We start from the raw sequence: 14,060 nt of genomic DNA on the forward strand, positions 1-14,060 counted from the left end.
GTGTTGCTTGTGCAAAACTCATCTTTCCCCTTCCTCAGATGATATATTGTGAGCTATGGATGGAGGGCAACAGGCAGATACCATATTTCTAGATTTCCGGAAAGCATTTGACATGGTGCCTCATTGCAGGCTGTTAAAGAAGGTATGAATATATGGAACAGTTTCACAGGTATGTGAGTGGCTCAAAGACTTCCAGAATGTTGCCCTAGATGACAAGTGTTCATAAGAGACAAGGGTATCATCAGGAGTGTCCCAGGGAAGTTTGATAGGACAACTCCTATTCTCTTTATAAATAAATGATTTGGCATACAGGGTGGGCAGCAATTTGTGGTTGTTTGCTGATGATGCTGTTGTGCATTGTAAGGTGCTGAAGTTGAGTGACTGTAGGAGAATACAAGATGACTTAGACAAAATTTCTAGTTAGTGTGATGAATGGCAACTAACTCCAAATGTAAAAAAAAGTAAGCTAATGCAGATGAGTAGGAAAAACAAACCCATAATGTTTGTATACAGCATCAGTAGTGTTCTGCTTGACATAGTTATATTGTTTAAAAATCTGGGCATAACATTGCAAAATGATATAAAATGGAACAAACATGCGAGGATTGTGGTAGGAAAGGTGAATGATCAACTTCGGTTTATTGGGAGAATTCTAGGGAAGTGTGGTTCATTGTAAAGGAGGCCACACATAGGATGCTAGTACAACCTATTCTTGAGTAATGCTTGAATGTTTGGGATCCATACCAGATCAAATTAAAGGAATACATCGAGGCAATTCAGAGGCGGGCTGCTAGATTTCTTACTGGTAGGTTTGAACAACATGTAAGTGTTACAGAGATGCTTCAGCAACTCAAATGGGAATCCCTGGAGGGAAGTCCATGTTCTTTTCGAGGAACAATATTGAGAAAATTTGGAGAACTGGCATTTAAAGCTCACTGTAGCCTCCAACACATATTGTGCTTAAGGACTACAAAGACACAAGATATAAGAAATTAGGGCTAATACAGAGGCGTATAGACAATCACTTTTCCCTCACTCTATTTGTGAGTAAAACAGGAAAGGAAATGACTAGTAGAGGTATGGGGTACCCTCCGCCACATGCCTTAAGGTGGACTGTAAAGTATCGATGTAGATGTAGATGCAGATGTTAAATATGCCTGAAAATGACTCAATCTTTGTCATTATGTTGTCACATTTAAATGGTTCATGGAACACGTAAATAAGAAGTCTAAATCAAAATAAGCTGCAAATATACGTGTAGCATCCTTCAGGTTGTCCAAAACTTTCTAATCATTTCTTACTCTTGTGTTTCTCTAGCATTCACAACAACAGTACCCCTTAATCACAAAAACAAACTGCATCAGAAAACTCACAAACTGAATGTTCTTTGTGCTAGTATTGGATTTATATAAATACGCACACAACTCTTTCCATTGTCTGAATGTAGACTCACCCAGCATATAGTACTGATGAAAAGCCCTCAGGTTTCCAGCTGGATGGCAGTTTCACTCAGCTGGGAACATGAGAGCTTTTCATTATTCCATTGTAACAAAGGATTAAAACATTATTCTAATTAGCATACATGTAGCAGACATGAAAAAGAATATATGTTATCAAACACATGAAAGTCCCCCCCCCCCCCCCCCCCCCCACACACACACACAAAAATAAGATATTTTTAAAATGATGGTTACATCTTTGTACTTTTGTTTGGAGGAAAAGTGTTTTTCCGATTACTGTTGAATATTTTTCTTATTTTTTTACAGTGAGAACTTGGCCAAAATTTCAGTATTTTTTTATCTACAGTGGAGAACAGTTCATGTATACCATACAAGTATGCAAATACAGATAATAATAGCTAGAACTCTTAAAAAGAAGTTCAAAATAATTTGTCTACAAATCATAAAAATTGTTCTCAGTAAAAACAGAGCTTGATGCTACTTTTTATTTTCTGTATTTTCCCAAAAGTATCTCTAATGGTAGTTTCACTTCTTTTAAATCACCTCATACAAAAAAATCCACCAAATGCGTCTCATTTTTATTTTCTTTCTTACTTTCTAGTTTCTGGTTACATTTTTGACTCTCCCTAGTACAAATACTTTTTCTTCAAAAATACTTAAGTTGATCCATACACACTTATGACAGCATAAGCAACGCCACTTTGTTGTCCAGTCAGTTATGAAATTTCAGTTACGTCAGTGCTACTACTCTTACTATTGTTACTTTTCGAATCTATGCAGCATTTACACTGCACATAAGAAAGTGAAAACAACATACAAAACTGACAAAAGTTATGTATTTTCAATGTTTCTACATTATCTGGCAAAAAAGGTTGAAGGGTCAAACAAACATGTACCTCAACCACTACACAGTGGTCATGTACATAGATATTCCAAAAACCATTCTCCAAAGAGTCAACATTGCACAATGACTGGCTTCCCTTTTCCATTGTCTCATTCTATATACACACAAGTACTATAATGTATAAGCTGAAAATTTCACTAGTCTTGTATGCTAAACAGTTGGATCAGCAGATGACTATATTAGTCTTAGCCTTGGACTTAAAACCTTATCGCTACATTGTACAGGCATATATTACAAAGCTTAAGGACATTACAATGCACCTGTGTTGTTTATTGCTATTTCACAGAGAAATAATTAGCAGATTTAGAAGTATGAGAATATTTCACCAGTCATTGTAATCATTCTATTCTTTATAAAGTGAGATGACATGAAATGTTCTCCCAGTATTCATGTTTGTACTTTATTTCACTATGGTTAAAAATAATTTTGAGATCAATTAATCAAAACAGTATACATTTTATACTACTGTTTATTCTTCTTCTTCACGTGTTTTTTCACATGTACAGCTTCAACTGTAGAAAGAATATTCAAAGTGGCAAAATACATAAGAAAAACAATTTCAGGAATGTTTGTAACAGATCAAGTCTCTTTGTGTATACTGTGAGTTTGCCACTATATAGACCTTCAAAGCATTGTTGCTTAACCAGACAGTTATCAGTTATGCTATGGCTTGCTTGTCCAGCAAGAGGTTAAAATATGGATGATAAAGTATACAAAATTTATTTATATAATACCAAAGGATGTAACATACTGTGAGTTGCTTATACAGCACAGGGTTAGAATATGGATAATAATGTACACAAAATGTATTTTTATGATACCAGAGGATGCAAGATAACTCAGATGAATGCTAATAGTAACACAAAAAAAGAAAAAAAGCCACGAAACACCTCCTTACAGACACACGTATACATCCATAAAGATTTAAGAGTATCATGATATTTGTTCATAATTAGTGACATACAATGCACATAAATGATCATTGCCTATGAGGAATATCATTTATTACTGTAATCTTCTGCCTAACTTTTCTAAAAATAATAAAATGTCTGCCTTTGTACCTTGGAATGACATTGGAAAGGAGGCTGTTTAGTTCTACACAGTTCATAAACCTCGCAGTGGATGCATTACACTTTTGACTATTTCATGTAGCCACTAATACCAAACAAATTTTAAGGAAGAATACTTCAGTTTCAAGCCCAACATACAGTAAAGCTATTCATATGTACATATTGTATCATTACAGAACCTTCACGCAAGACCTGTGTGTGACCCACTAGTGCTGAAGGCTTTATACCACAGTCATATTTGGTGGCTATTTCATTTCCAATATAAATTATTATTGTGAATAGACTTTTACTGCAGTTGAACTATTTTTATCCATCAACACCCTTCACTACTTGGAAACTGCACACTAAGAGATGGCGTTATGTAAGAGTTAAAGTACATGCACTCAATAACGGGCACTGTGTTTCTTTCTGAGGAGTCTTGATTAAGTTCTAATGTTTCATGCAGATGGACATAGCTATAAGCCTACCCAACTGTGCATAAATACATGGTTATATTCTCTTTTTTTTCTTTTCTTTGTTTTTTTGGGCTGGAATATAGTGGATGTTACATGCACATATAAAGTAGCTGGGGATATTCCAATCACATGTTGTTCTGATGTGTCTCAATCCAAGAAAAGTGAAACGCGTACTGTTTTATTTTAGCATTTCACTGCACATAAAAAACAGCAGTGCTGTTCTCTCACACAGATTAGTAGCCAGAATAATGAACAATTCTTGCAGCTATGTCATCGGGACCTGTAACAGAAAGTATATCTTTAATTCAACAAGTAAAAGTAAAAAATGAGAGTGATAACCTATGCTCATAACCTAAAGCTGTGTACTTACCAACAGCAGAAATTGGGAGAACTGACACTTGAGTTTGCAGTAATGCTAAATGCTTCAAGACAAATCTTGAGTATCTGAATGACTTTTTGAGTAACTAAAGGATCAAGGAACTGAAGGAAATGTAGAAACAATGCAGAATGATAGATACCACATAGAATAACAGACCCAGATATAACTGCTTGAATCTTACTGTCTATTTGCAACTAGTACCTTAATCTGAAACTTGAATCCTCTGTAACTTATGTCAAATTTTTACACTTATCCCTCTAGACTATTTATCACTCAACTTTCAATGAACCTTTATTTCAAAAAGCTCAAGATGCATCTCCAGCAGTTTAGCATTGATGCCTACCTTGCCACAGTTTTTCCAATTCCTGTTGCAGTAGATAAAATTTTCTTGTTTTCTCAAATTGAGACTCTGTGGTAAAAATAAAGGCTACATGCAGTTAGCTAGGAAAGTCAATGTAATATCATGGTGAATTATAAGAACATCATTCTTCAGTTACTGATTTGGCAAGAGAGTCATTACTAAGCAATAACATTCATGTTCAGGAACCAGTATGACAACATAATTTAATAATAAACATTAATTGTATTTATGGCAAAATTCTCATGTTGACCCTTGAAAACGCAGCTTACTGGTTGTTTCTCTGAAAGTTTTGTCCCCTAATACTTTAAAAAAGTTAAATTTTTGTTCGTTTAACTACTATTCTGTATTTTATTTTGTCTTTTGGAGATGAGTAGCTAACTCAGCCACATTTCTACACTATGACAATGGTTCTTTGCAAGAGTGGTGTGCCTAGTATTTATATCAGTCTTTGGTGGCACAATAATTGCAAAGAAGAGTTAAAAGAAACCATACACACATTTCCATACATAGATCATAGAAAATATGGCCTAATTTGAATATAAATTTGAAGAGAGTTGTCTGAAAAGCCATCTTCCACAGTTTTTATGAAATATAACCACTATTAGGCTTTGGATATGTCCAGTGAAGGTAAGACAGTTTCTTCAGGAAATAAGATTTTAAATGAGGATGCAAAAAATACTGAGTCTTACAATCTTTATGAAGAGTAAACAAAAATGGGAATACAAAGACATGAAAAAAAAAATCTTGATTGCAAGACTGTTGTCAGAGTGTCTCAAAATTAGAATTCCACAAAAACTAAGATCATAGGTACTAACAGACCATGTACGCCTCTATCTCTGCTGTGTTAACAACTGAGACCAACATCTGTGTCCCCTGATGGAAGGCAAGAAGTGAAGGTACTGTCATTATACCCTATGCAAAGTTGAACAAACAGTTTCTCCCATTTATAGCTGAAATCAAGCTTGGTTTTAACAGTTGAACTGCTTTTTGGGTTACTATTAGACATGTGGTAGCGCAGTTAACCTGATTTCTAATAAATTGCAAATATTGATGTGATGGTTACAGATTTTACATTGAACCCGGTAAAGCATAACAAACAGTCTGAAACATTGTATCTGCAGTTCCTTCTTTCTACAAATGACAGAATTAGTTCTTCAGTGACTGGCCCAGATACTTGAGGACATTTAAGCACCTGCTTCCAGGGCGTGAGGAGGCACACTGGCCGTGGATCAAATCCATCTCGCAGATTAACAAAGGGGGCAGGTATACCGGCCAGTCTGGATGTAGTTTCTAGGCAGTTTCCGACATGAAACTAGGTATATACTGAGCTGGTTCCCACCTCAGATAAACAATGAGCAAACACTTGGGAACACAATGTCACATTTGACCATGCGATTACACTAGACACACACAGAAGAGGTACATGCTTCCTGAAGAGAGCTAGCAGAAGCTTTAAATGTCTTTGAGAGTGATGATCCCACTGTAACAATAGCCTAGAGATGTGTATGTTTGGTTCTCCATAGAATAGCAATACAATAGCAATCCAAATCTGGAACTGTATGGATAAAGGGCACCAGACAGGAAGGAGGGGAGGGAGAATTAGTTATTGAGTGAATTCCTGTTTTTGCTACATTGGGAGTCACTTAGTTCACTGCTTTAACAGCAATGGAAAACATATATCAATTTTGCAGGAACCATTTAGTTCTCTGACACATCCTCAACAGTATAAGTAAAATGTTTTATTTTTATATGACATCTATTTCTGTCCACAACATTTGGTTTTTACACAAAATAGGCATTTAAGTTTTATGGCTTTTGCTTAATCTAGTACACATACCAAAACAACATCATGATAAGAAGTACATTCTATTAGAAAATATTGATTGCATAGAAACCTACTGTAGTGAGTTAGATATTAACATTCTGTTTTCTCAAAACCTTTGTAATTCACGGCATAAATTCTCACTTTGAACTCATGCAAATATCTCTGGAAGAACTACAAAATTATTCCCTTTCACAACTCAGACTTAACCAGTTTGCCTCATGTGCTGTGTGCTAAGCAAGACATCTGTGAGCATACATGATGCTCAAATTTTGTAGGAAATTTATGGTAACATGTAAATACTTTTGGATTAAAAGAGCCCACAGCCCGAAAAGTAGGCTAGGCTTACAATTCCAGTGCTGCATTTCATCAGGTGGATTAGGTTGTGGTGGGGCTAGTGTCAGGTCAGGGGGGTAAAGGGAGAGAGAGATGGGAGGCAAGAAGAGGGATTGGAAGTGGGTGGCTAGTGGCTATGGGATAGGCAGCTAGTTTGCTAGCTAGGAATGCGAGAGGGAAGTGTGGCTGGTGCACAGGCTAGGCATGTGACATGTGGTTGTTGGAGCTGGTGGAGGTGATGTCAGGATTTGAATCTGGGAGGGATGACAGGAGGGGAGAAGTGGAAAATGTTGGAGAGGGTGTGGGGACAGTGGTTTACTGGTGATTGAGGCCACGACGATTACGGGAGCAAAGAATGTGTTGCAAGAATAATTACCATATGCATAGTTTACAGAAGCTGCTGGTGGAATAAAGGATCCAGATGGCCCAGGCTGTGAAGCAGCCACTGAAATTGAGTATGTTATGCTCAGCTGCATGTTGTGCCATTGGATGGCCAACTCTGTTCTTGGCCACACTTTGGCAGTGGCCAATTATCTTGGTGGACAGTTGGTTGGTAGTTATACTGACATAAAAAGCCATGCAGTGTTTGTAGTAGAGTTGGTATATGACATGGCTGTTTTCACAGATGGCCCAGCCTCCGATGGGGCCGGAAAGCTTATGATAGGATTGAAGTAGCAAGTGTTGCAGTTCATACCACCATCCAATCATGTCCCTGCTCCCTCCCACCTAACCACTCCCTGGTCACCCTCCAGGAATTCCTACCTTGAACTTGGTTTCACTATCCTACCCCACATCTCTTCCTAAGAACAATGATCTTTCTGCAGAAAAAAGGACAGCCATATACAAACTTAAAACAAATTGCTACTTAATCATCCCACCTGCAGACAAAGGCTCCACCTATGTTACAATGAGTTGCAGTGACTACCTGGCAGAAGGCCTTCACCAATTGTCTCACTCTTCCACCTACTAGCTCTTCCATAGTGATCCCATACCATAAGTCCAACATAACCTCCAGTCCCTTCTAAAACCATAGTCCCTTCCCAGAAGCTCTCACCTGAGTCCACCTCACCCCTCCTCTTCACCCCAAAAACTACCCACATGACCAGCTACTATATACTCCCCAAAGTCCAAAAAACAAACAATATAGGATGCCCCATTGTAGCTGGCTATTGTGCTGCTACTAAGAGAGTTTCTGCTCTTGTTGACCAACAACTCCAACCAATTACCCAAAATGTAGCGTCTCGCATCAAAGATACTAACCACTTCCTTCACCAACTATCCACTACACCCATCCCTTTACTTCCTAGATCCCTACTTATCATCATTGATGCCATTGCCCTATACACCAACATCCCTCATGCCCATGGCCTTGCCACTATTGAACACTACCTCGTCCAGTGTCCCTCAGACTCCAAACCCACCATCTCATTCCTTATATATCTCACCAACTATAACTTCACATATGACTACTTTTAATTCAAATGGAAGGCACAGCACCCTCCCATGCCAACCTATTTATGGGTCATCTACAGGATACCTTTCTAGCCTCACAGAACTTCCTAACCCTAGTCTAATTCAGGTTCACTGATGGTTTTTTAATCATCTGAACTCAGAGCCATGACATCCTGCTCTCATTCCTTCACAACCTCAACACCTTCTCTCCCATCTGCTTCACTTTCACAAATGTTGACTGCCACCTCCATGATGGCTCCAACTACACCTCTGTCCACATCAAACCCACCAATCACTAACAGTACTCACATTTTGAAAGCTGCCATCCCTTCCACAACAAAAAATCACTCCCATACAGCTTGACCACCTGTAGGCGACATATCTGCAGTATCGAGAACTCCCTTACCCCATATACTGAAGGTCTCCTGAATTCCTTCACAGGCAGGTTCTACCCCACAAACCTAGTCCACAAATAAATTTTCCATGCCACATCCTCACACTCCCCAAACCTCTCACCACCCCCAAGGATCAGCCAGTACTGTGTCCTCATATATTCTTGGTCAGGGCTTTGATTATCTCTCATCATGCCCTCAAATGAGGGACATCCTACCCAAGATCCTTCCAACACCTTCTAAATTGGTGTTCCATCAGCCACCCATCATATATCTGTGGAAGACGAAGCTGCGGGACCTGCCCAATCCACACACTCAGCACTCTCCTGTCACAAGCTTTTCCTACCCCATCAGAGGCCACACCATTTGTGAAAACAAATATCTCATGTAGCAACTCTGTGGCAGACACTGCACAGCTTTTTATGTTGGTATGACTACCAATCAGCTGTTCACCAGGATGAATGGCTACTGCCAAACTAGTCCAAGGAAAAAGTTGACCAGCTGGTGGCACAACATGAAAGTGAGCATAAGATGCTCAATTTCAATGAGTGCTTCGCAACCTGAGCTGTCTGGATCCTTCCCTCCACCAAAAGCTTCTCTGAACTGCACAGATGGAAGTTATTCTTGCAATAAATCCATGCTTCCATATTTGTCTTGGCCTCATTCTCCAATAATCTGCGTCCCCACACCCTCCACCCAAGTTACCCCTTCCTGTCCTGTCAGCCCCTGCTAAATTCTCCAAATTAAACAAAGTCAAGCATTCACCTTCCCTACTGCCAACTTGATATTCTAATTCCATTTCATATCACTTTATGACATTACACTTAGATATTTAATCATTGTGACTGTGTCAAGCTGCACCTTAATAATTCTATATTCAAATGGTACAGGATTGTTTTTCCCACTCAGCTGCATTAACTTATAGTTTTCTACATTCAGAGCAAGCTACTGTTCATCAGACCAAGTAGAAATTTTGTCTAAGTCATTGTGTATACTCCTACAGTCACTCATCTATGACAACCTCCCATACACCACAGTGTCATTAGCAGACAGCTGTAAATTTCTGCACACGTTGCCTGTCAGGTCATTTATCTATATAGAGAATAAAAGTTGTCCTATGACACTTCCCTGTGGCACTCCAGACTATACCTTGTCTCTGATGAAGACTCACCATGGAGGACAATGTACTGGGAGTGCTAGTTCTGCAGGGTTCGCAGGAGAGCTTCTGTAAGGTTTGGAAGGTAGGAGACGAGGTACTGGCAGAAGTAAAGCTGTGAGGATGGTGCATGAGTTGTGCTTGGGTAGCTCAGTTGGTAGAGCACTTCCCCACGTAAGGCAAAGGTCATGAGTTCAAGTCTCGGTCCGGCGTACAGTTTTAATCTGCCAGGAAGTTTCATCCCTACCCTTATCTGGAACTGAACTTGGGATCTACAGGGTAGAAGTCTAATGCTCTACCCACCAGCCCACCATGACTACTTTTGCATCGATTAAATAACAAAAAATCTTCCACTTGCTTGAAAGTAAATGACATCCCACAAAGAAATTGTCTGCTTCCTGGTTTATCTTCTGATTATGTATGAACACATGCATACATGGTGAGGCGGCTAAGTCATAACACCCCTTGTATCTCCCCAACCGTAACAGATATAGATACAAAGATTCCATTTGGACAGTGAATTGCAGGGACAGAGGCTACTTGAATACATCACATTTTTTTTATTACAGAGATATGAGGCCATCTTTGGTTTTTTTTAAATGGAACCCTATATTAAATTTTAGTGTAACATGATGGGCTTAAAAAGACGGTTTCAAATATGTGTATACCATAATATTTAGGCAAATAGTTTTTGAGATGCAGATGTATTCTTGTATCACGTTTGTCATTCGAAGCGGCATTGTCCAATGTGACCTTTCCTGTTGTGTAGAGTACATCGTAAATGTTGCGAGTCCATCCATTTACACGTCCATTTACCCAACAATAGTAATACATACTGTGATACTTTGCACAAAAATTAACTGATGATGTTGCGCAAATATTATTCAGTTATTTGACAACTGTGATACCAAAATAGTAGACAACATACAGTATTAAAATACTACAAGATGTTAATACATTTTAAGTAACAGAAATACAAATGTAAATGAGGAGGCCCTTATTGGTCACAATTATTTCATACATATTTGTTTTCTATTTGAAAATATTTACTATTGATCGCAATAAAAAGCTAAAACACACAAACATGCAAAATAAATACTGTACAGGATACAAAAATTTACTGCAGCATGTGCTCATAATGCTTCCCCTCTGCAGCAATGCACATTCGTAGTCACCATTTGAATGATCTGTGAAGGGTGTCATGTATGATATCAGCGCACGCTTCAATGATATGTTGCTTCATATCGTCTGGTGTAGTTGGTATTTGAGCATACACTTTATGTTTGATTGTTCCCCACAGAAAAAAATTGAGAGGGGTCAAATCAGGAAGCGAGAATGGCCACTTCACTTCAGCACGTCTTCCTATCCAACAATCCAGGAACTTTTCATTTAGCAGCTCTGTAGCCACACGGGAAGAGTAAGCAGGACAGCCGTCATGTTGGAACCACATGCACTGACACATAGTTAGTGGTACCTCTTCCAGCAAAACGGACAGAACGTTTCACAAAAGCTGTGCATATTTATTGCCATTTAGTATACCCAGAATGATATACGACCCCACAATGGCATTTCCGACAATGCCCCACCACACGTTAACACTTCATGGTTGCTGATGCTGTACCTGTCGAAGCCGATGAGGGTTCTCTATTGACCAGTAATGCATATCATGCAAATTCACATTACTGTGGTTGGTGAAAGTCGCTAAAGCACCCATTGAAGAAACGTTGGATCATCTTGTAAGCGCTGCAGAGCAAACCGGCAAAATTCCTTGCGCTGTTCAAAATCCACACCGCAGAGTGCTTGATGTAACGAGAGGTGAAACAGGTGAAATCTATGCCGGTGCAATATGCGTAGAACACTTTTTTGAGTTAAACCACATTCCGAGGCGATACATCGCAATGAAACAGTTAGGTCGTTATGCACCAATGCTAGAATGCCCTCTTCATGTACCTCGCCAGTTGTGGTTTTCTGCCTTGTCCTCAGCATGGCATTCCGTGATCCCAATTCAAGTAGTTTCTTGCAAATACGTGCAAGAAGCTCACACGTAGGACACTCACGATCAAGATACAGCTGTCCATATCACTTTAGTGCTCTAACAGCATTTCTTCTGCTTTCACCATACACTAGAATCATATCTAACTTTTCTTCATTGGTGTACATGTTTGCTCCAAGAAACTGTGATGGAAATGCGATGTCTCATTACCCCAGCAGCACATTTATAGCCTTCTCTCCAGCTACCTTGTGTGTCATCTTGCAGCATTATCGAGAAGCAGGAAAACAATGGCTTTCCTGTTAAGATCCTCAGTGGTCAACAGGAAAGGTCGAATAGGACTATGCTGCTAAGACGGATGAATACAATCCGCTAACATATTTGTGTCTCAAAAACTATTCACCTGAATATTATGATATACACATATTTGAAACCGTCTTTTTAAGCCCATCATGGTATGCTAAAATTTAACATACGGTTCCATTTAAAAAAAAACAAAGATGGGCTCATACCTCTGTAATAAAAAATAGCACAAACATGAAATGTGATGTATTCAAGTAGCCCCTATCCCTGCAATTCACTGTACAAATGGCATCTTTGTATCTATTACGGTTGGGGAGATCCAAGGGGTGTTATGACTTGGCTGCCTCACCCTGTATATTCTTTTTCAAATTTTCACAGCCTATGCTAGCAAATTATTTCTCCAAATAATCACACTTGCATCACAATACTGCTTTATCTTTTTCTATTACAAATGCAAAATCCAATTTCCAGTACTAATTTCCACACTTTTCAATAGTAGCACTGTCAAAATGTGTCTAAAGGAAGATGTAGTTTTTCAGCATCATGACATTATCACACGGGTTTATCACATTCAGCAAGAAATAATTTTGGTAGATATTTTCACTTAATGAAACAAAATGATCGTATGGCACTGATTGCCACGAGTCCCCACCAAGGAATGTTCGGCCACCGATTTGCAAGTCTGTTCAGTTGACACCATACTGGGTGACTTGCGTGTCAATGATGATGAAATGATGATAACAACAAAACACCCAGTTCCTGAATTCCTGAATTGAGAAAATCTTTGACCTTGTTGGGAATTTAACCTGGGCCTGCTACATGGTAGTCAGATGGAATAACCACTTCGCTAAGAGGGTGGACTTCACTTAATGAATATCCAATGAAATAAAGTATAAATTATATGAATCTAATCTATCCACAAAAATGTGCAAGTAAAACTAATAAAATGTGATGCACTATAGTTAGTGAACTTTCATGGGGTTCTGGTTTTCGAAAATCGAGAATCCAATAACTTCTTTGATTTGCTGTCTGTTCTGTTTTATGAATTAATTTTACTAAGAACAAGATTTTCATAAATATTTTAAAGATGCTGGATACTAACTTTACTTTGGCTTTTTCTGACCAAACTATACAATTTTCCTCTTTTTCCTATCCCGAAATATTGCTTAAATTTTTTCTACTACACAATGTACTCAAGTTTTCATATAGTAAAATCATACTGTAAAATTTATTGATGTTACCAAACAGTCAAATCAGTCACAACATTCAAACTGGTAGAGATAAATACACGGTTCAAAAATTGCAAGAGGAGGCAGCATATATCAAAAAGGCCAGGAGATGCAGAGAGACATCAACTGCATTCCTTCATGGTTAGACTGATCTTACAAAATCATAACTGTATTTTAAGGAGTACACAGGAGCTGATATAGGTTCAGTTTGTAATTTAATAATAATGAGGAGTGGGCTGAAGTTTAAGAGAAACCCCAAGATGATCAACATACAAGGAAGTGGAATATTAAGGAAATGTGGACTGATGATATGTTTTCAATGTTTCCTGAGGCTGTGGTAATGAACAACACAGTAGGTGATTAAGGGAAGAAGTTGTGGAAATCTCTGAAAAGGGTTATCACTGAAGTTGGACAGATAAATATAGATATAAAAAAGTAACTGTGAAGAAATTGGACATGCCAGAAGACATGTTTCAATTGATCGATGAAGGAAATACAAAAACTCCACAAAAAGAATGGAATACATAAATACATCTCAGTTAGAAATGAAATCATGAGGAAGTGGAAGGAAGCTAACATGAAATGGTAACAGGAAATATGTCATTTGGACAAATTCATTATGAAGCAAAGTCAAAACAACTGCCACAGAATGTAAAAGCAAATGTGTTGACATTATGAGTACAAGAGGAATCCCACTGTTAAATACAAAGGGGAGAGGGGATAGATAAAAAGGACGGATAGAGGACCTCTG

General features: G+C 38.4%; 1 protein-coding gene across 5 annotated transcripts in view; it reads right to left on the bottom strand.

Annotated features, from left to right (window-relative positions):
• Positions 1 to 2,017: 2,017 nt before the first annotated feature.
• The window catches only part of LOC124554703 (CTTNBP2 N-terminal-like protein), a 222,296-nt gene continuing 210,253 nt past the window's right edge, over positions 2,018 to 14,060 (bottom strand). For all 5 annotated transcript variants that reach the window (XM_047128326.1, XM_047128327.1, XM_047128336.1 and 2 more), the window contains one exon: positions 2,018 to 4,169. In XM_047128326.1, coding sequence (XP_046984282.1) covers positions 4,155 to 4,169 — 15 coding nt within the window. In that variant the 3' untranslated portion in view covers positions 2,018 to 4,154. The remainder of the gene's footprint in view (positions 4,170 to 14,060) is intronic.

The sequence above is a fragment of the Schistocerca americana genome, chromosome X (assembly GCF_021461395.2).
Source record: "Schistocerca americana isolate TAMUIC-IGC-003095 chromosome X, iqSchAmer2.1, whole genome shotgun sequence".
Lineage (NCBI taxonomy): Eukaryota > Metazoa > Arthropoda > Insecta > Orthoptera > Acrididae > Schistocerca > Schistocerca americana.